Source organism: Peromyscus californicus, unplaced genomic scaffold (assembly GCF_007827085.1).
Source record: "Peromyscus californicus insignis strain IS unplaced genomic scaffold, ASM782708v3 Scaffold_20__1_contigs__length_68692818, whole genome shotgun sequence".
Lineage (NCBI taxonomy): Eukaryota > Metazoa > Chordata > Mammalia > Rodentia > Cricetidae > Peromyscus > Peromyscus californicus.
In genome coordinates, this window is record NW_026294503.1 from 50,107,303 (window position 1) to 50,130,409 (window position 23,107).

The window sequence follows — 23,107 nt, forward strand, 5'->3', positions numbered from 1 at the left end:
GCCTACACCCTCGCCACACGCTCTTGTTTTCTGACTGTAAGTTGTCCCAGTCCAGTGGGTGTGGAGGAAGCCTCTCTTGCTTGTCTCATGGGTTAGAGTACTTTTTCATCCCTGCCTACCTGTTTTGGAGCTTACCAATTTTTTTTCCACAAAACTTTTTTGCCTGTTTTTCTGTTCGTTTATCTGTCTTTTAAAAATGGTTTATAGCCAAGTGTTGTGGCGCATGCCTTTAACCCCAGCACTCAGGAGGCAGAGGCAGGTGGATCTCTATGAGTTCGAGTCCAACCTGGTCTATATAATAAATTCCAGGACAGCCAGAGCTACATAGTGAGACCCTGTCTCGAAAAAAACAAATTAAAAGAAAAATGGCTTATAAGAGCTCTTTGAATATACGGTAAGTCTCAAGGTAGTTGTGTATTGCACGTATCTTCCTATTCTGTGGCACTATTTCTGTTTTCCATGGTATCTTCTCAGAAAAAGAGTTACTGGTTTTAACGTTTATTACTATCTTTTCCTATGGACTTAAAAGCTCTCCAATGTTTTGAAAACTTTTTGATTTTGGTGCTTCATGTTCAGTTCAGGGGTTGGGATGGAACTTTCTGTCTTGTGTGAGGAAGTCCAACACTGTCAGGTTTTCTGTGCTGGCACCCAGGCACCCCACTGCTGATTCTAGACCATTGTTTATCAGTGATTTGCTGCTGATACCTCTGTCATTAATCATTTGGTCAAGTTTGTGTTTGTTCCACTGATCTGTTTATTCCTGTTCCACCCTGATGTACCTCATTAACTGAACCAGCTGGTAGTCTGCGAACACAGATCCACTTTTCAATTTTCACCAGGGTCATAGCTATTAACAGCCCTTTGTGTCTTCATAGAAGTTTAGAATGGTTTTATTATATTTCCTACAAACATGTATGTCCTCTAGGATGTAGAATGACACATACATGTGTATGTGTGTGGACTCTCCTGCTTGGATCTGGACTGCCAATTACATTTAATCTCTATAGAAACTCAGTCACATGACTCTGGACCCGCCATAGTTCTTCCCTTCCTTAGTTCCACTTAACACCTGTTTTGTGGTTTCCTCCTTGGTAGTGTGCTCACTGCTGTCATTTGTATCTTGACACTTACAGACATTTTCTTTTTAGATTTGTTTATGTGTATGATGGTTTTGACTGCATGTATGTGTGTGTACCCTGTGGAAGGTAGAAGAGAATGTCCAAGCCCGTGGAACTAGAGTCACAGTTGATTCTGAGCTGCCACGTGGGTGCTGGGAACTCTGGCTCCTCTGCAGGAGCAGCCATGCTCATAACTGCTCATCTCTCCATCCCCATATCTTGGTACTTTTATAAATGGTGTCCTTGTCCTGTTCCCATGCCATCCTCCCCTCTTATTGGAGATTGAGACCTGAGCCCAAGGTCTTGTAGATGTTAGGCAAGTGTATCCTGTTTGTATCCCTTAGCCCAATGTCCTTATCTTGGTCATTTCCTGCATGTAGAACTATGGATTTTTTTAAATAATTGACTTTGGTGAAATAACTTTTGTAAGCTCTTTTTAAAATCTGTAAACTTTATTATAAAAAAACCTTACAAATAAATAAGCTTTCTCAAGAGTGCAGACAACTTACACATTTAAAATAATCTACATACATTAACATTTCATTGATACTGTGGGATATGATCGTTTGATTTGTTCCTTTTTAGCCCTTGGGTCTTTTATCTTGCTGGCAATGGTACTTTTGTACTCTGGTAATTATAAATGGTGATCACAAATGCCTTGGACGTCTTTGAAAAGTAATATTTGTCACCATGCCTGGCCATTAATTCTAATGTGTGCTATAGACTTTTTATTTATACCTAGTTTTAGGTTAAGGAAGATCCTGAATGGAGATACTTGGTAGTTTGTAATTTCTGTATTAGTTGTATGAACATCACTTTCATTCATGTTTTGATGCCTTTGTTAATGGTATCATTGTGACTTTTGTGTGTTTCATTATAAGAAATTGACAAGCTGCTTTTCAAAGAACTGTACCAGGTTCCGTTCTTGCCTGCAGTAAATGAGTCTGTGGCATTTGATGCTGTCACTTTGCTAAACGTTTGGCCAGTATTTTTGCTGCTAACATTCTAAATGTCAGTTAGGTTTTTATTAAATCTTACTCAGATATTTGAGATATATTGGTATTTTTTGTCTGCTTCTTCTAGAATTTGTTGAGAAAAGGTATCTTAAAACTATTCAACTTATTGTCAATATTTCTCACTTACTGTGGTCAGTTTTTCTTTATATATTTGAGAGTATATTACTAGGTGAATTCCAATTTAAAATTTTTACATCCTTTTTGATAAGTTAGTCTGTGATGGTTACTTAACATATTTCCAGCAATGTCTTTTGCATTAATGCTTATTATATCTAATTTTAAGTGGCTATCTCTCCTTTTTCGGCTGATATTTGGTCAGTCTCCTTTTAGCGTTCTTTAACTTGCAGTATTTCTGTAACTTTATGTTCTAGGTATGTTTGTTTTAAAAAACTTGTAGCATTTTAAAAATTCATTTTGAGACAATTTTATTGGACTGGTCTTGGCATGTCTTCTGTTAGTATGATCTTCCTGTCTCAGCATCTGGAGTGCCTTGATTACAAACATGTGCAGACATACCTAATTTGTAATGATCTTTTAATTGGAGCATGTAGTCCAATGATATTTCATGTAATTATATTTGAGTTTTTAGTCTTTAAGAAGTTAATTTTACAGTGTTGTTTTGATGAAGCATATTAATGTCATGCTCAGAATTTCACTGTGCAATGAGACTCTTAGATAACCAATTTCTCTCTTTCTCTCTCCAACCCCCTCCCCTCCCTCCCTCCCTCCCTCCCTCCCTCCCTCCCTCCCTCCCTCCCTGTTTTCCTTTCTCTTTTTCACTCTCCTATTTTATAACATGGGAAATATTCCTTACTAAGATGTATTTATTCATTGTGTTGAATCTGTTATCTTCAATTTTTACTTTTCTATATTTCTAGCTTTTCGTTGTGGCCTACAGTTTTTAGGCAACATTGCCTCACGGAATGAAGATTCCCAGTCCATTGTTTGGGTCCATGCTTTCCCAGAACTCTTTATGTGAGTATAATGTTAAGATTTTGTTGTTGTTGTTTTGTTTTTTGGGGCTGGCTCCTGAAAAGATTATGGTTATAATTTCATTTATATGAAGTTCACAAACAGGAAAAACAAGATTGTAGTGTAGTAATAGAATTCAGGATAGTACATATTCTTTGTGGCTGTTAGCAGGTAGGTATTAGCTGGGAGAGAGTATGAAGGAGACTCCTGGACCCTGCCAGTGTTCTGTACCTTGGTTTGTGTGGTGGTTCCATGGTACACATATCTGATACTCATTGAGCTTTGTACCAAGATGTGTGGCACTTGGGAACATGCCAGCTTATTTTTAAGAAATAAAAGTCATGGGGAAAGTAGTAACTTCATTAAAGACCCTGAAATTTATACAGAAAAACAAAACAAAAACCCATGAACAGAAAACATTAAAATATGGGCAATGAGTTAATCCTTTTTTTTTTTTCCCCAGTGTCGTCTATATGCATGGCCCAATACTATTCTTGGTAGAAAATGGAGAATTCTAAGATTTGGATAATATGTGTTTATCATTGTGAGGTGACTTTCACTGTGAGAAGTGGGGATAGCTATTCTGTTGTTCAATCTGAGAAATGTTGTAATCTGTCACTATGAGAAGAAGATAATTCAGTTTCCTTTGTCAGTGGTAAGAGATGAGCACTTGTTTATTACTATGAGATGTGATTGACCAGTCTGGCTGCTGTAAGAAGTCTATAACTAGTCTGGTTATTTATATTGGATCTTGAATTGGTTCATGTTTTGCATTACTTTAAAACACTAGCTCTATGAACTCGTAAGTGGTTGAGCATCACACTAAAATGTAAGTTGGTGACAGAAGTGGATGGGCAATAGAAAGACACGTGTGGTGGTTGTGGAGGCCAAGCTTGGAGTGTGGGCAGTGTGGGCAGCAGAAGAGCAGCTAGTGCTGAAGTGCTTTAAGTTGGGCGCGATTATCTCTGTTCTTCCAGGTCCTGCAGATAAACGGAACCGATCCTGCTTGGCCAGGTGAGGTTCCTGTAGGTTGTCAGTAGTAAAGGGTATGGCTGCAGTGTGTAAGGTCTGAGCTGCTTCTCTGGTTGTGCTTGTTCTCTGGGCTTGTCTATTAGTTATAGTTATTAGATGAACTTTTACTCAATTCTAGCTCAGAGTACATTTCTCAAATGCCTGAAGTGTGTGTTTATAGATATATATCTATTATCTTTACATTTAATAATAATAGATTGTAGATGGAAGGAAAGAATGAAACTCAAGCTACATAAATACACATTAATTATTTACAAGTTTTTGTTTTAACACTTTCTATTTATTGTTCATGCACATGTTTTTGTGCTATAGCAATTATGTGGAGGCCAGAGACAGCTTGCAGGAGTCAGTTCTCTCCTTTTCGCTTTTACATGGGTTCTGGAGACTGAACCCAGGTCATCAGGTTTGGTGGCAAGCACCCTTACTGACTAAGCAATCTCATTGGCCCATATAACTCTTTTTTTTTTTTTTCCCCTCAAGACAAGGTCTCACTTTGTAGCTCTGGCTGCCTGGCCTAGAACTTGCTATGTTGACTAGGCTAGGCCTTGTAATTCACAAGCAATCCACCTGCCTCTGCCTCTGCCTCTTGAGTACTGCCATTAATAGCATGCATTACCATGCCTGGGTTGTGAAGTTTAAGGGGTGGGGGCGGGGAATCAAATTTTAGGATGAGCCATGACATAACTGACAATAAGTGACCTCATTAAGTTCTTATAGCTGATAGGATTTAGGAGTGATCATTTTAATTTTTTTTCTCTATTTAAATGTTACTTTCTTTTCAGTTCTGAGTCCTAAGTCAAATGCAACTTTTTATTGCCTTTTTTGAGATTTATTTTTATTTGTAATTATATATGTGCATATATGTCTGTGTGTGGGTAGTGTGTATGAGTAAAGTTGCCCTCAGCCAAAAAGAGTGTTGAATCCCTTGGAGCCAGAGTTATAAGCAGTTGTGAGCCTCAAGGAGTAGGTCCTCGGAACCAAACTTGGGTCCTTTGCAGGAACTGTGCTTTGAGTCACTGAACCATCTCTCCAGTTCCATTTTATTGTAGCTTACTGTTATATTTAGTGTTTTTATACTCAAGGATATGCTTTGCTTCACAGGGTTGTAAATCTTTATTATACCCTAAGAATACCAATATATACTGAATTTGCTGAGGCTTACTAGTATTTATGTTACAGTCATATTTTACCGTGTTGATGATTGGACTAAGAGTCTTCATTTCTTTGTCAGGTCTTGCTTAAATCATCCAGACAAAAAGATTGTTGCCTACTGTTCAATGATTTTGTTCACATCTCTTAATCCTGAAAGAATGAAAGACCTGGAAGAAAACCTCAATATTGCAATTAATGTCATAGAAGCTTACCAGAAGCATCCAGAGTCAGAATGGCCGTAAGTATCTTGCTGGAAATGTGATTGTTTGAGGCCATCCTAACAGATCATTTTCCTTGTAGAGGTTTTAGTAATATAACAGGGTTTACTCTGTTCTCTAGGCTGGCCTTGAAGTTTTGATCCCCTGCCTCACACTTTCTGTAGCTGAGATTGTTACTTCCACATCTGGCTTATTCTAGCTACTAATTTAATAATTTATTTACTTTTTGTGGTGCAGATGAGTTGAGTTATTGTAGACAAGTGCTGTCCCACTGAATTACAATTTCAACTCCTTTGTAAAATTTTTAAGAGAAAACTCAAGGTATGGTAGTTGTTTTGAGGTTGTGAAAAAGGTAAAGCCTGAGCTTGGCCTTGAATAGGAGATTCTTTAAGGTAGTAAGGAGGGAAAGGTCAGTTTTGGTGTGTGAATGAACACAGTACAAATGTCTCAGCCTGTTTGGAGACCGCTGTGACCTTAGCAGGTGGTTCATTAAAGATCAGAAGTTGGTATGTGTCTGGTGGGCTTTGCGTAAACGAGACACCGTTGCCCTTCACGTCACATTGTCTCTGTAAACAATGTTTGGTTTCTCTCTGGTTGCTTTTAAGATTTGCTTTACTTGCCGGGCGGTGGTGGCGCACGCCTTTAATCCCAGCACTCGGGAGGCAGAGCCAGGCGGATCTCTGTGAGTTCGAGGCCAGCCTGGTCTCCAAAGCGAGTTCCAGGAAAGGCGCAAAGCTACACAGAGAAACCCTGTCTCGAAAAACCAAAAAAAAAAAAAAAAAAAAAAAAAAAAAAAAAAAGATTTGCTTTACTTGTTTTTTTTTAGGAGTTAATGTTATTTAGCATAGGTTTTTTATTTCTTTTGTTTTTTTGCGTGTTCTTTTTGGGATCCCTTCAACTTCTTATTTTTTGGGGGAAGGGGACAGGTTCAAGACAGGGTTTCTCTGTGTAGCCCTGGCTTTCTTGGAACTAACTCAGTAGACCAGGCTGGTCTCGAACTCACAGAGAGCCAAATGCCTTTGCCTCCTGAGTGCTGGGATTAAAGGCCTGCGCCACCTTTACCCGGCCCCTTTAACTTCCTGAGTCTGTAGGTGTGCTGCTTATTTGTGTCAGCTTGATACGAACATAGACATACTTGAAACAGGGACTCTCAACCAAGGGATTGCCTCTGTGGGCCTGTCTGCCGGGTGTTGGTTGATTGCTATTGAGGAAGAAAAGGGCCTAGTCCACTGATGATGATGGAGCTATCCCTAGGCAGGCGGGTCTACATTGTATAAGAAAGGTAGTTGAGCAAGCCAGCAATCAGTGTTCCTCCGTGGTCTCTGCTCCAGTTCCTGCCTGGAGCTACTGCCCTGGCCCCTTTTGTTGATGGACTATAACCTGTAAGCAACATAAACCCCTTCTTCCTCCAAATTGCTTTTGGTTAGTATTCTATCACAGCAACAGAAAACACACAAGGGTAGTAGATGTGTGTCTTTCTTCAGTTTTCAGAAGTATCTGCTGGAGTACTTTTTTCAATCCTGTGTCCTTTGACCTGTCTTTTAGGACTCCATATTAGAAATACATAGGTCAAAGTGTTGAGTGTTTTTTCCAGACTAGTAAAGGTCTAGATAGACCAGCCACTTGTGGCTTTAGACAGTGTGGTACTTAGAGGCACAAGCTGCTTTTATGTTGTGAGAGAGCTGTGCAGAAAGGACCCTACACTATCCCTTTAGAATCTCTCACAGTAACTGTCTTAGGAAAGAGCCTCTTATCTTTTATTCTAGAACCATCACAAGGTATGTGAACAGTAGACTCAGATGAGCTGCTGTTCAAGTTTTGGTCTGTGTAGTCTGTGCAAGAGGATGCAGACAGTCCCGGTGCTGTGGTGGAGCAATTTCCCTATGTTCTCTGTGTGTTCAGTAGTCACCCTTGCTTGGTGTCCTCAGGATGTGCCACCTTGCTTGAGTTTCCTACTGGGACGTGGGGCTCACCAATTAGACGAGGCTGGCTGGCTAGCAAACCCCAGGGGATCTGCCTTGTTCCTGCTTTTCCAGCGCTGGGATTACAAGCACACGCCACCATACACCTTTCATTATTTATTTTTCATATGCTTTGTCGTGGATGCCAGGGCTTGAACTCAGTTGAACTGGGGTTGCAAATACTTTAATAACTGAACGATCTCCACCAGCCAGTTTTTCTATACTCTGAGATATAAATGCTGATGTTTTATTGTTCACAGGTCTGAACCTCTGGTCAGTTTTTTTTTTCTTTTAATTCTTAAATCAGTTTAATTTCTCTTTTAATGCCAGTAGTACATGGTGTTGATAAACATAAATTTAAAATCTGAAAATATGAGACTTCCTATGTTCTTTATCAAGATTTACGTGTTTGCTAGGGAGAGGAGGCTACTTTAGGTTGCTTGCATTTCTATGTTAATATTAGGACCATCATTTTAGTTTTAAAAACAGGTAGATTTTTTTTTATGAATCTGTAGCTGCTTTTTAAATAATGTATTATTGGGTGGGAAGTGAGGGGATAGGTAACTGCCATGGTACATTTATGGAGGTCAGAGGACAGTGTTGTGGATGGAGTTTCTCTTTCTGCCTTTATGTAGAGTAGGTTCCAGGGATTGAACTCAGGTTGTCAGGCGTGCTCAGGAAGAGCTTTTACGTGCCCAGCCTCCTCACTGACTTTGTGTTCGACTACTAGCCCTTGTTCCCTTTCCGGTGTAACCTTTGTTGTAGTATTCCGGCTCCTTAGTTTGGGTGTTGTCTCTTTGTTACTTCTGAGGATGGAAAGGCAGCTAGATGGTTGACATGGGGTCTGAGCACTTACAGCCGTCAGTTTCCCTGTGAGAACTGTTTTAGTAGTCTGGGGGTCTTGTTGAATTGTGCTATCCGTTTCATTCATTTCAAGTTACATTTCAATTATCGTATAAGTTCTTCTTGTATCCATTGGTTCCTTAGGAGTTTGGTTTTCATGGATTTGTATATTTTCTAAATTTTGTCTTGTTATTGGTTTTTAATTTTATTAAATTAAGCCGGGCGGTGGTGGCGCACGCCTTTAATCCCAGCACTCGGGAGGCAGAGCCAGGCGGATCTCTGTGAGTTCGAGGCCAGCCTGGTCTACCAAGTGAGTTCCAGGAAAGGCGCAAAGCTACACAGAGAAACCCTGTCTCGAAAAACCAAAAAAAAAAAAAAAAAAAAAAAAATTTTATTAAATTAAATACTCTTTACTCTTTGTAGGATGTCATTCTTTTTACAGTTCTTGAGGCTGTTTATGGCCCGCTATGTCACCATCATGGAGAATGTTCTGTGTGCACTTGAGATGAGTGTGCTTTGCTAGGTTTGCTAGAGTCTTCAGCAATCCAGTCTCTTTCTTTTGAAGCAGGGTTTTATCTTGTATCCCTAGCTGCCCTTGAACTCATAATTCCTGTGCCTCAGCCTCTCAGGTGCTGAGGTTCCAGGTGTGCCACCAAGCCCGTCTCCTTTCAGTTCTTTCAGGTGGCGGTATTTGTTTTCAGGCTCTGTTAAGTAAATATGTGTAGTGTCTGTGTTTATAGTTGCTACAAAATCATACAGTGTCTGTGTTTACAGCTGTTACATCATCATGTAGTGTTTATATTTACAATTATTACATTATCTCAACAATTTGACCTGGTTTTCTTTTGTCGTTTATATTTTATTTTTTGTTTTTCACATTTTTCACATTGTGGATTCCTCCTCACAATGGGCAGTGTGGTCAGGACCCAGGTGACCTTCTGGTAGTGAGTCTTGGGTGAAGTATAAACCTTTTCAGTTTGAGCCTCTTAAATGAAATATTATTATGTTGAAGTTTTATCTAAGTTTAAAATTATTTACTTTTCTGGAAATCATTTGTATTTGAACTACCATATGCAAATAAACAGCTGCTGGTATGTGAAAATCTTACGTGTTTAATTTGGAAAACACTCCTGAAGTATATACACGTAGCATTTGCAGTCATTGAGGTAAATCCTCAGAGTCAGCTTATTTCGAGCCAGCTGGTAGCAGAGTTCTGTTTTATTTGGTAGGTACTTGATAGGTAGCCAGGGTCTCTATCTTATCAGCTTGGTAAAGAACCAAGCTCATAATGGGCAGATACAGAATGTACCTGAGAGTACCTCAGAAGCTGTCAGCGGTCACCGTGTGGAGTTCAGACAGGAGGACAGGGGAGGTAGTCCTCAGCTGATAACTTCTGCTGCTCATGGGCTGCATTTGGCTGCGAACTGGCCCAGAGGCCTCCAAAAATTGTTTTACTATTCAGTATGAACTAACTGGTTCCTGAAAATTGGACAAGACCCCGTTTCTGCCCTCTTTCCCTTGGTTGGACGTGAAGATGGCTGATAAAAAGCACCAACTACATGAGAATTTATTATCTTCTCATTTTTTTCTTTATTCTTAGGGAAAGATGTAAGACTATCATAATAGCTCTAGATCTTTCTGTTTGGATATACTGGAGTAACACGAAAGTGTGGGTGAGAAAGTCTTTGGCATTGCATTTGGTTTGAGTGGTTGAATAATGTCTTTTTCTATACTTTAAAAAGTTCTTTTTCATAAACTTTATTATAAAAATTTTGCAAATAAAAACCATCACAGTGGAGCCCAGGCCACACTCTGCAGGCCTCCCCTTCAGGACTGATCATCCCTGCCAGCTGCTGTAAGATTTGATAACTGATAGCCGGGCGGTGATGGCGCACGCCTTTAATCCCAGCACTCGGGAGGCAGAGCCAGGCGGATCTCTGTGAGTTCGAGGCCAGCCTGGTCTCCAAAGCGAGTTCCAGGAAAGGCACAAAGCTACACAGAGAAACCCTGTCTCGAAAAAACCAAAAAAAAAAAAAAAAAAAAAAGATTTGATAACTGAGAGAGCCATGGTCTTCTCACTGACAAAGACTCTCTACTTGACCAAACATTAGTCAGGCCCTTTAGACCCATCTGTGCTTCCTTGTAAAATCCAGTTTTAGCAAAAGCCCTGTTCAGTCCGTTTAGCAAGAATCACTGACCTCAACGGACTTGGTGGTGCACACCTTTAATCCTAGCACTCAGGAGGCAGCGGCAGGTGGATCTCTGTGAATTTGAGGTCAGCCTGGGCTACAAAGTGTGTTTGGGACAGCCAGAGAAATCCTGTCTTGAAAAACCAAACACATCAAAAAAACCAAAAAAAAAAACCCATATACATCTCAATGAACTTCTTTACATTTAGAATAGCCATACGCTGTGGAGCTTCACATTGGATTTTTACACGTTTACCTTTGGATATATTTTTATCCACTTAACCCTCTCCACCAAACTAAAAATATCCATGACAGAATTAGAACTAGAAAAACACTTAGTTTTTTTAAAAACATCTTTTCATAACTCATGTCCATCACCTATATTTACTCCTTCTTTATCACCTAATATTTATTCTTTCTTGTTGTCTTTTCTATGTGTTGTACTGTATACCCACATGTGCACTTGTTTACATATGTGTTTTTGTTTAGATTCTACATCTGAGAGAGAATGTGTTTTTTTCCTTTTCTGAGATTGTGTGACCTAGAGTAATATAATACATCCATCCATTTTCCTGAAGTTTTTTATTAATTTTTCTTTGGAGTTGAATAGTATTTGTGTGAGTGTATGTGTGTGTTTAATATTCATTATCCATTTATCAGTAGACAGTTAGGTTGACTCCAGTTCTTTGCTATAGCAGCAGTAAACATGGAAGTGCAGATATCTCTATGACAGGGCATGGAGTGTGCTGGCTATATGCCCAGGAGTAAAACAGCTGGGTCGCCTGGTAATCGTGGCTCTTTCTCTGCTGTTTGAGGAGTATTTGGGGAAGTAAAACTTGTTTTCTAGTTTCTGGTACGGTATTTACAATATTGTGTTTTTTGGGTAGGGGTGTCATGGGAGGATAGTCTTGTTGTGTTGTCTGGGCTGGCCTTGAACTTGGCAGTCTCTGCATAATCCTCCCTTGTTCTAGGATCATAGTCACACACTACCATGTTTGATTGAATATTGCTTTTAACAAATGTTCTCATGAGAAAAGTTTTGATTTCCAAATAGCCAAATTATGTTTGAATGGGCTTTAGGATTCCAGTTTTATTTGTCAATCTAGCTTGGAATGCATGAATTCCTCTTACTCCATTTGATAAACTGCCTAAATTAATATGAATACTATTGACATTTTTATTACTATTCATTATTGTTAGACATATTTAAATCTGAGTAGTTGGCAATTTTAAAGATCTGTAGAAAAAATAGAATACTTGTTTAGATTTTTCTTTCAGAGGTAGTTGTGTGGGGGCCACAGGGATTTGTGTAGGTAGTAGCCATTGAGCTACATTTCCAGTGCTGGAAATGTTTAGAGGACAGTGTGGTGGTCATTGGTGTGTGTCATTTGATTATCATACTCAGTGATATTTGAGAGGGTAAATTGTGTATTTACCACTTTATAGTCAACTTTTATTACTATAACAGTATTTATAAACATCATATTCCTTAGTTCTTAAGTCTTACTGATTCTTTCTGTTAGATACAATTGAGAACTAATAGTGCTATCCAATCTTTTTAGATGTCACAGAGGTACTTTGAAGAAATATGCTTATAATCTTTGCCTCAGGCTTCCATAGTCATCTCTCTAGTCCAGATGAGCACAGTGCTTGACAACGTGGATGTTTTCTTGGTAACTTGAGTACTCTTAAAGAGTGGAAAATCAAGCCAGGATTCATCACTGCATTGTTGGCATATTTTTAAATAACAATATGACATGTCCATTTTTCTGGCTTATCCTAACAGCACTAAGCTAAAACCGTGTGTTATGTTTCCTGTCTAGATTTGAAATTGTAGCTAAATTTCATGTTTCTGTTCATAGTGAAAAGCTTGGTTAAAAGCTAAAGTAGACTTGTTTTTCTATTTGAAATTGAATTATTTTCATAAAATTTCACATGGAAAATTAGAGAAAATAGTATTTCAAGGATCACCACCCCACCTTGATAACTGCTAAAAAACAATTCATGAACCTCCTAAAACAGAGAAGATCACAGTAAAGTTAGGGCTTTAGAGATGGCTCAGGGGTAAGAGTACTTGTTGCTCTTACAGAGGACCCGGATTCAATCCCCAACACCACAGTCTGTAACTCTAGTTCCAGAGGATGCATCTTCTGGCTTCTGTGGTTAGGCATACATGTGGTGCACATACATACTGTGTACACATGTACACACTTACAGACAAAATGACCATATGTATAAGAATAATATTTTAAAAAGTAAAAAAGCTCAATAAAATGAAAGGTTTTTCTTTTGTGTAAGATGTGTCTATAAAGTAGGTAAGGACATGTATGTTTTATTGTATGTAATAACCAAATTTCCCTTCCTTCTCCCTGTAGGTTCTTGATTATTACAGACCATTTTCTGAAAAGCCCGGAGTTGGTGGAAGCCATGTATTCTAAACTCAGCAACCAGGAAAGGTAACCCCCAAAGCAGTGTGATTTTGACTCTTTAGCATTCCATAGAGTGTCCTGTAGCCTGGACTGAAAGCTGTGTGATTTATCATTGGCAAAGGCCTCCAAGTCCATCTGTCTGTGAGGTGCTGGTTTTACATTGCTTGCTTAACATCACAACCTAGCCACAACAGGCAGTGATTTTTATAGGGTCACTGAATTCAGTTTGATGCCATTATTTAGTAAAAGCATGCTAAAGAAATAAAAATAAAACTTTTAAGAACAAAATTTTATAGTGACAGTTTATTGAAGTACGCATTATATACTTGTATATTTAGGATGTGTTTATTTGTTCATATAACTAGTTTGATTATTTCAAATATATATTGCTGGTTTTCTGGTAGATAATTCATATAAACTAGTGTACCTTTATTAGAGAGGAAGAACATTTACAAGGCCTATTCACACTCAGCCTAGTAAATAGTAAGGGTAATCCAAGTAGTATGCTTCTTACCACTGAAGTCAGGCGGTAGATGATAGTCTGTGTACACATGCAAGCCTTCAAACATCCATAGCACAGAGGACAAGGACACACAGGTTATGTCCCTTTAAAGAAGAGAGCAGGCAGATTTTGTTGATGTGCTGCATTCCTCCTGAGTTGAGTGTTCCATAGTCAGTGTGTCTGACATTGATGGCACACAGAGCATGGTTTAGACATCTTGATCAGTTATTGCCTGCTAGCTTCAGAAGTGAATGAAGAGTGATCAAGTCTGCACACTGACTTAGGTTTAGGTGAAGGTGTGTCTGGTAGTTTGTATCTTGAGTGGCAGTATAGCCCCAGACACAGTGCCAGCTATCCTAAGCTTTGTTGTTCAAAACAGAGCAATCAAAAGTATTCTGGCCCAGGATTTGTACTTGTGTTTTTCATGCCCTCAGAATGGCACACATGAACATGGTTATAATTTATCTATACTAACACATGTTTTCAATATATGCAACCATGTAGTCTTAAAATGTGGCCTAAATGTAGGAAGTTATACTGCTTTCTACAGATGAAAAACTACAGACTTTTTTATTCCCAATTAGGGCTAAAAGCAAATTGTTGTTACTTGAATCACTTCAGTAAGTGATTTCTGACTGCCTGTGGCAGGCAGTTTTTGGATGTGTTTGCGAAACAGTAAAAATTTCATTTTGGTTGAGAAAAAAAAAGGAGAACAGTGGGTCAGAGCACTGGGTAGGAAGGACAAGATTGGGCTTTGTTTTGGCAACAGAAGTTTTTGTTGCAACCAATACATTTTTATGATTTATCTTTATGGTCCTAGGGGTCAAATACAGAGTCTCATGTATGGTTTGGCAAATGCTCTACCACATTGTTGCACCAGATAGCCCCAATAGTCATCTACTGTCTGTCTGATGACTGCACCAGAGTTAACCTGTTTGTGTGGACTGTGCTGCGTTGGTGAGAGGGAGATGTAGTATGAACTGCTCTGAGGCTCATGCTGTGAATCCGAGAGAAGGACTTAGTAGTCGGAATCCCTCTGTACCCACAGAGCTATGGAATCCAAGTCCTCGAGTCTCAGGGTGACAGACTCCAGCCATTGAATGAAGGGCTGTCGTGTATATTGTTGTTGGTGTCCATGCTAATGTGGAGAGATCCTTGCTGGGGAGGAGGGGCTGTGAGGGTCTTGAGTTCTGGGTGAAGTGGAAGCATGGTGCCCTTTGCCTCTTTCTGAAGAAGATAGGGTGTATTCTTGGTTCAGAAGTGTTCTTTGGCAGGTTAGTAGGACTACAACAAGTAAGAGTTTTTATCAGCAGGTTTGTGTGACAAGTAAATTTTTCTCCTGTGCATGGAGAATCCTTGGGAGAACCAAGGAGACAGTGTGTTACTCAGAATGTTCCCAAATTCTGTGAGTCAGATGAGGAACCACACTTGAGAGCAACAGAGAGACATAGAAGACCCCTTTGAGATGTCAGAGTGTGTCCCCGTCCCCTGCATTAGAATATCTGGTTGGCTGTCCACATTTTAAAATATGTTTGTGGATCGGTGAATAAGACAAGTACTGTGCTAAGTATCTGCTGGTGGCTCCTGGGGCATGATGGTGAACAGTGAGCACACTCCCTGCCTAGTGTGGTATAGACAATAACTGCGTGTGTGAAAGTGTTCTCTTCATGTGTGCATTCTTGTAATTGTTAGAGTTTTGACTCTTTTACCTAGGAGCTGGCAGTCTATTGGGAGCAGATTATTTTGAGGGAAATTTGAATACACATGTAATTGGTTTGTTTGGTATGATTCACTAATAATGAGAGCCAATATTATGCACTTTCTGGTCCCCATTCTTGCTGAGCCCGTGTAATTGTTAGCAGGCTGAAAAGGCTGCTCTGTAGAGGCAGTGTGTACAGTGCTCAGGTTCTAATGTGTGCATGTGGCACAGGAACAAAGGGCAGCTGCTATTTGGATGGCTCACTCATTTAACCTTTTAGAGCCCTGTTTCATCTATGTGAAGGGATAGTAATAGTCACTTGATGGAGTTATTATAACTACCTAAATATGATGTATTAAGGTCTTAGTGTTTGCATAGGTAGTAGTCAGTAAATGTGAGGGGAATGCCCCTGTGTTACTATATTTTCTCAGCTGGTCTCAGACTGCATTGGCCTCACAAAAGCTGGCATTAGAGACTAAGATTGCAAAGTATGTGCCACCATGCTCAACTCTGAATTGCTGTTTCTGCTTATGGCTTCTACCATTAGTACTGTGCTACCACCTTAGCTCCCTCCTCTTTTGGAAGCTGTGAGTTTTCTCAGTGTATCTCTGGAAAGCAGTGGTTAAACACTGAAAATACAAAGACAAATGCTTGATGGAGGAAAGATTTGTTCTGGCTCATGGTTTTAGAGGTTTGAGCCTGTAGTCTAGCTTCGGGGCCATTGTGAGGTACTGTACCATGATTGGGAGCATGTGGGGGAGTAAAGTGGTTCACTTCCTGATGGGCTGGAGGAAGGGGTGGCAGACCATGTATAACCTTCAAAGGCATACCTTCACTGACCTACTCCCTCCGGGTAGGCCCACCTCCTGAAATTCTCCCATCTCCTAAAAGAGTATTACCATCTAGGGACTAAGATTGTGGTGGAATGGTGTTTGTGCAAGCGTGTGAGAGCATGCCTGTGCACTTGTGCATGTGTGTGCACATGGAGGCTAGGGGATGATGTTGAGAGTCTTCTTCTATTACTTTCCAGCTTCTTTCAGTTCCTTCCTTCCTTCCTTCCTTCCTTCCTTCCTTCCTTCCTTCCTTCCTTCCTTCCTTCCTTCCTTCCTTCCTTCCTTCCTTCCTTCCTTCCTTCCTTCCTTCATAGGTAGGGTCTTGCACTGAACATGAAGTTCATGATTTTTGACTAGGCTGGCTGGCCATCAGGCTTCCAAGATCTGTTTGTCTCTGCCCCTTAACATTGGGGCTATAGGCATACAAGGCCGTGGCTAGGTTTACATAGGTGTTAGGAATTAAAGCTTAGCTTCTCTTGCTTTCATAGCAGGTGCTCTTATATGCATTAGACAGCAGTGCCAGTACTATACGTCACTATGTGAATTGTGTGGGAATATTCCATATTCAAACTGTAGTACCACCACTGTCCTCAGATCCTCAGTCACCGTGACTTGGGCATTGTTGTGTTTTCCAGGTTAGGGATCTGAGACTCTGTAGTGCAATGCTTACTGAGGTTACAGAGATAGCTGCTACTCCAGCCTGCTGATTCTGTTTTTGTGTAACTTATTAAGGTACAGATGAAGTTTGTCAGCAGCATTTATTGCCTTTACTTGGTTAGCTTGCTGTTCTGGGTTAATACAGTTTTTGGCCTTTGTAGCATATAGTATTCAACAAATGACACTTTTGGAGAAGTTCAAATCTAAATTGAAAATTTACTGGAGATGCCAGTCTTTTAATTTGAATTACAGATATTTTATTTCTTGCTCTAGAATACTCATAAAACACTCTTTTCTCTTCTTGGTCCTCTTACCCTCATTCTTGGTCCTTATCAAAACCTTTTCATGGTTGCATATATGTGACTTTAACAACTGTAGCCCATGTCGCTTTAAATATAACTAAATAGGTATTTTTTTTGCTATAGAAAATTTCCCTAAGTCTTTTGCATGTTCATTACATAAAAAAATGCAGAAATCATAATTTTGAGAGAGAGAGAGTATGTACCTATTTGGTTATGAGTGAATTAGAAATGGTCATGTCAGCTAGTGACTTAGACAAAATCATTTACATGTATGTGCACACAGGCATGTGCATGTATGATGTTTGTGTACAGAGAGTGGGTGCCTGATGGATTACAGATGTTTGCTATTACTCTAGATTGACATCTTTAATGTAAAACTAATGATAGTACTTGTTCTGTGGAAATTTGTAAGGGTTAAATTAGCTAATATGTGTAATGTGCGTAGATTGGTGTTAAGTAGTGAATAAATGTTAGCTACTTTACTTTTGCTACTATTATATTGTGAATGTATTTGTAAAGCTTAAATTTGCAACCTTTCTGAAATGTTGAATTATTTCAACATTTAAAAGTTATGGATATAAAAAGTGTATTGGACAGTTTTTGCTGCTAGTAAGTCACATAGAAGAAACTAAACATTTTTTCAAAAAAAGGTAATTGATAATTAGCTTTATTAATAAAAGTTTTTCCTAGCTAGATATTAAAATAAAGTTAAACAATTTTAAAATGGGGCTGGAGAGATGGCTCAGCGGTTAAGAACACTGACTGTTTATTCCCAGCACCCACATGACAGCTCGCAACTGTTTGTAACTCCCCTTTCAGGGGACCTGATACCCATGGCAAAACAATAATGAACATTTAAAAAAAAAAAAAAAAGAAAAAAAGTCGGTGGTGGTGGCACACGTCTTTAATCCCAGGATTTGGGAGACAGGGGCAGGTGGATCTCAGTGAATTCAAAGACAGCCTGGTCTACAGAGTGAGTTCCAGGACAGTCATGAATGTTACACAGAGAAACTCTTTCTCTAAAAAAAAAAATTAAAAAAAAAAAAAAAAACACTTGGTATCACACAGCATAAATGCTACATACTCATGCAGAACTCTTTTGTTTTACAGGGTTACACTGTTAGACATTATGATAGCCAAGCTAGTGGGTGACGAGCAACTGACAAAGGATGACATCTCTATATTTTTGCGCCATGCCGAGTTGATTGCAAACTCATTTGTGGATCAGTGTAGGAATGTGCTAAAGTTGACCTCGGAGCCTAACACCGAAGATCAGGTAAGGAGACAGATCTCATAGGCCTGGAGAGGGAGAACAGACTGGTTTTCGAGTTCAGTCAAGTCCTCTATGAGGTTTCTTTCTTAAAAGGTTTTAAAGATTTGTTCTTATTTATGTGTGTGTTTTGTGTGAATATGTGCCACATATGTGTGGTTGCCTATGGAGGCCAAAAGAAGGTGACAGATCCCCTGGAGCTAGAATTACAGGTGATTGTAGGCCGCCTCATGTGAGTGATGGGAACTGAACTTGGGTCCTCTGGGATAGCTCTTCATTGATGACCCATCTCTCCAACCCCACTTGGAAGGTATAAGTATACTCCCTGAGTGAGAGGTGGTTTTACTAGAGAACTTAGAAACATAAGGGGATAAGGGGAAACCATGCCCTTGTTTTTTCCAGTACAGGTTAGTGGCTTGAAAAGTAATTCTCGTTGGTACTTTTAGCTAAGCATAGATCCACAGACATGTGTTAAAGACGCGTAGATGGATTTTTATACCATTTACTTGTCAGCTCCACTTGACAGAAGTGTGGCCATGATCATAGTACTATAAACATAGTGGGTACTTCACACATATTCAGGATGAGTATGGTCATCCCTGTAGTTAGACATGTAGATGGTTTCTCCTTCTACTCATTGTAAACAGCGTTGTAGTCCAACTCTGTACATGTCCATTTTCTCTTGCTGCTCTTGCAAAGGACCTGAGTTAGGTTCCCAACACTCACCTGGCAGTTCACAACCATCTATCTGTAACTCCAGTTCTAGGAGATTTAATACTCTCTTTTGGCCTCTGAGGGCACCAGGCATACATGTGGTATACATATAGGCTGGTGAAATCCTCATACATATAAAACAAAAATAGATCTTTTAAAATAAAATAAAATCTTAAAACAACAACCTTTTAATAAAGGTTTCTGAGCTGTTGTTAAGAAAGTATTTCTCCTACTCAGGGTAGGTGCTTCCCAACCCCACCCTTCCTGGTTAACTGCCTCACATTCTCCTTTACTAACCCTTTCTTTACTAAAGGCTGCTGAAGCTAGTTGGCAGTAATTCTATCCCTACCTTTTTGCTGGATAAACCTCTACTTGTACCTATTTCTTTGCCCTTCTCTCTGAGTTAAAGTCAGAATTGTTCTCTTTGGGAACTGCTCAGTAGCAAAATAAGAGCACTTCTGGAACAGCATGAAAGGCGATCCCAAAGTAGCATGTGAGCAGGTGAACTAAGCTAGACTAGAATGCCATTTCTGTGAGATTCAGTAGTAGGTTAGACTCGTGGATAATGACAGAACAGGTCAGGTTAGCTGGGGCTTAAGTCACAGCTGAGAGTAATTCCACAGGGACACAAGGAAACTTTTTGAAATGTTATTCATAGCTGTGTACTTTGACAAACCCTGTTTTGTACACTTAAAGGTGTGTATTGCATATAAACTGTATCTCAGTGAAGTAGATTTTAAATATATTTTTAAAAAAGATAATAGATCATTTGTGTCCTGGTAAGACTGATCAAGATAGGAGTGGTTGATGCTAGAATGCTGTTGGCAGTAGCTTGAGACAAGGTGGGAGAGCTTGGACTCCAGAATGGACACCCAAACAGCATGAAAAGGTGTGCAGAGAAGCAGAAAATAGATCCTAGTACACCCTGGAGAGTGAGTGATCATGGGAAATTCTTGAGTTCTGGTATAATTGAAGTCGTGTTTGTGATGTTTGGCTGTGAGAGCACACTGCCCTGTTTGTGCTTGGGTTCAAGGCCCCTTGGTGGTTGCCTTTCCTTGCCCTCACATCCACAGCAGTTGTCTTCCTGGGAGAGAAAGGAAGAAGTCTCAGCATTGGTTTGCCTTTCTGGAGATAGTTGCTTTTGTTCCCAGCAGGGGGAGCAGTGAGGTGCGCTTTAAAAAGCAGTGGCATAAGTCCATGAGCTGGGGTCCCAGACTGAACACAAAGGTTGATGCATGAGCACTAGCCTTTATCTCTCTCTGCTTCCTGACTGAGGACCAACTGCCTCATTCATGTTCTTGCTGCTGCAACTGCTTTTGTCAACACTTTGCAGCTCATGATAGAGCAAACCCTCAAAGTGTGAGTCAGCATATACCTCTTCTTTCTTGCTAGGTGTTTTGTCCCAGACATGAGAAAAGCAACATACATACATACATACATACATACATACATACATACATACATACATACATACTCACTCTAATGATATATTACACATATCATATTGTTATATATTACAAAATACATAACATATATAAGTTGCTTAATTTATATAATATATAATCACAAATATAATCATTTAAACATATATTATATATGTATAATACATGATTATATGTGTAATATATAATAAATATAATATAAAAAAGTAATTTTCTAGGAAACAGTAAAAAAACTTCAATATTTGTTAAATCACAGCTGACTTTAAATTGTTCACAAGAATTGTGTTTGAAAGTTTTAGTATTATAGTAAGATATACCTGTGCTGTTTGTGGTGTGTGTGTGTGTGTGTGTGTGTGTGTGTGTGTGTGTGTGTGTGTGTGTGTGTGTTGCATGCATGGGGTTGTGCAGGTGTGCATGTTCATGGATGTGCATGAAGAAGCTAGAGCAGGATGTCAGGTGTCTTCCTTTATTGCCTTCCACTTTACTATCTTAAACAGGGTCTCTTATTGAACAGGTAGCTTGTCTCTTTGGCTTGGCTGGCCAGCCACAGATCTCTCTGGACCCCCCTGTCCCTCCTCCCCAGTGCTGGGGTTATAGGCACATACAGTTTATTTATGTGGGTACTTAGGTACTCATGCTTGCAATGCATGTGCTCTCATCCACTGTGCCTTATCCTCGGCCTCTAATTTTTTATGTAGAAAAATATATTTTTCCTTCAGATAGTTTCTATAAGGGAGGAGGAAATATACTAATTTGCATGTATAATACTTTGAGATAGAAATGGGGATACAAAGCTACACTAGACTTGAAGAAGACCCTTGAGCTAATATTTCAATATACCATATTCTCAAGTTGTATTCTGGAATTGGTTGATGCTGACCTCTGAATGTCTGCTATTTAAGACAGGGTTTCTCTGTGTAGCCCCAGCTATCCTAGAACTTGCCTTGTAGATCATGCTAGCCTCGAAAAAACTCAACAGAGATCCACCTGCCTCTGCCTCTAAGTACTGCGATTAAAGGCGTGCACCACCGCACCACCTACACCAGGCTAATCACTTACCTATTAATTTACTTGGTGTTGTGAGGTATGGTGTGTGTGTGTGTGTGTGTGTGACTGCATAAGTGTGGAGGTCACAGGACAACTTGGGGGAATAGATTCTTGTTGTGGAATATTAGTTTAAGATGTGTTTCATTTGTTTATGTTGTGGAATATTTGTTTAATGATTCAAAGATGTGTTGCATTCTTTTATATTGCATTTGTTTAACTCTGTGAAGCTGTATTACTTTGTCTGTCTAAAACACCTGATTGGTCTAATAAAGAGCTGAATGGCCAATAGCAAGGCAGGAGAGAGAAATAGGCCGGGCTGCCAGGCAGAGAGAATAAACAGGAGACATCTAGGCTCAAGGAGAAGAGCAAAGATCAAGAAAAGGAAGCGAGGAGGGCACCAGGAGCCAGCCACCCAGCCAGCCACAGAGTAAGAAGGAAAGAAAGATGTATAGAATAAAGAAAGGTCAAAAGCCCAGAGGCAAAACATGGTTAAAGAGAAACAGGATAATTTAAGAAAAGCTGACTAGAAACAAGCCAAGCTAAGGCCGAGCATTCATAAGTAAGAATAAATTTCCATGTATTTATTTGGGAGCTGGTGGTGGGCTCCCAAAGAGTTAAAAACAACAAAACAAAACAAAACAAAAAAACCAACTACAGATTCTCTCCTTCCAACATGTTGATTTCAGGGTTTGAGGTTTGGATGCAAGCACCTTTATCTGCCTAGCCCTCTCACTGGCCCTACTACATAGTTTTTCAAAAGTTGAATAAGGTTTTACTATTTAGACATAGTGTTTTTTTTTTTTCCTAGACTCTGTGTTACTGACTGAAAGGAAGTCAGTTTAATCCCACCTAACATATTCTCCATATTACTTATTAAATTCCTTTTATTAAAAAAAAATTAGCAGGATGGTGATGACAACACAGGCCTTTAATCCCAGCACTCAGGAGGCAGAGGCAGGCAGATAGCTTTGAGTTCGAGGCCAGCCTGGTCTACAGAGTGAGTTCTACGATAGCCAGGACTCCACAGAGAAACCCTGTCTTGAAAAACAAAAATTAACCAATCAATCAATAAATAATAAAGCCAACATTACTTTGGTATATCACTTAAGAATTACTCTCTTAAGGGCTGTAAAGATTGCTCAGTGGTTATAGCCTGTACTGCTTTTTCAGAGGACCTATTTAGTTCCCAGCACACATACTGGGTAGCTCACAACTGCCTCTTAACTCAATGCTTCTGGCCTCTGGTCACCTATACACACCCACACCACACAGATACATATATGTATGTATATAGTTAACGATTGAACATTTACTGTCTTAAAACTAAGTGAGATGCGGCTGTGGCGATAGTCCAGGCAGTGAAGTGCTTGCACATAAGCTTGGGACCTGAGTTTGATCCCCAGGACGCACGTGAAAAGCCAGGTGGGCTGGTGTACTCTGGTAGTTCCCACGTTGAGGAGGCTGGAACAGGAAAGCCCTGGAGCTGGTGGTCCCTAACGGCTCCACTAATGAGGGAGCTCCAGGCCAGTGAGAAAGACCTCTTCCGGCCTCCCTGGGAACCCACTCTCATATGCACAAACTCACACTCAAACACACGCAGATAATTAAAAATAAAATATAGCTTTAAAAAAATGCAAAGTGTTGTAACAGTCTTCTAGTGGGTTGGTGCACCATTCAAAATAGTGCTAAACTACTTTTAATGTGCATACTC

The 23,107-nt window shown here is 39.7% G+C and overlaps 1 protein-coding gene across 2 annotated transcripts in view; it reads left to right on the forward strand.

The window, feature by feature from the left end:
* Window positions 1-23,107, forward strand: part of Atxn10 (ataxin 10) — a 143,127-nt gene that overhangs the window by 35,639 nt on the left and 84,381 nt on the right. Inside the window, exons 4-7 of one of the 2 annotated variants that reach the window (XM_052748553.1) lie at window positions 3,013-3,109; window positions 5,370-5,528; window positions 12,877-12,957; window positions 18,034-18,199. In XM_052748553.1, coding sequence (XP_052604513.1) covers window positions 3,013-3,109; window positions 5,370-5,528; window positions 12,877-12,957; window positions 18,034-18,199 — 503 coding nt within the window. The remainder of the gene's footprint in view (window positions 1-3,012; window positions 3,110-5,369; window positions 5,529-12,876; window positions 12,958-18,033; window positions 18,200-23,107) is intronic. The other variant, XM_052748554.1, reaches the window with a different exon arrangement.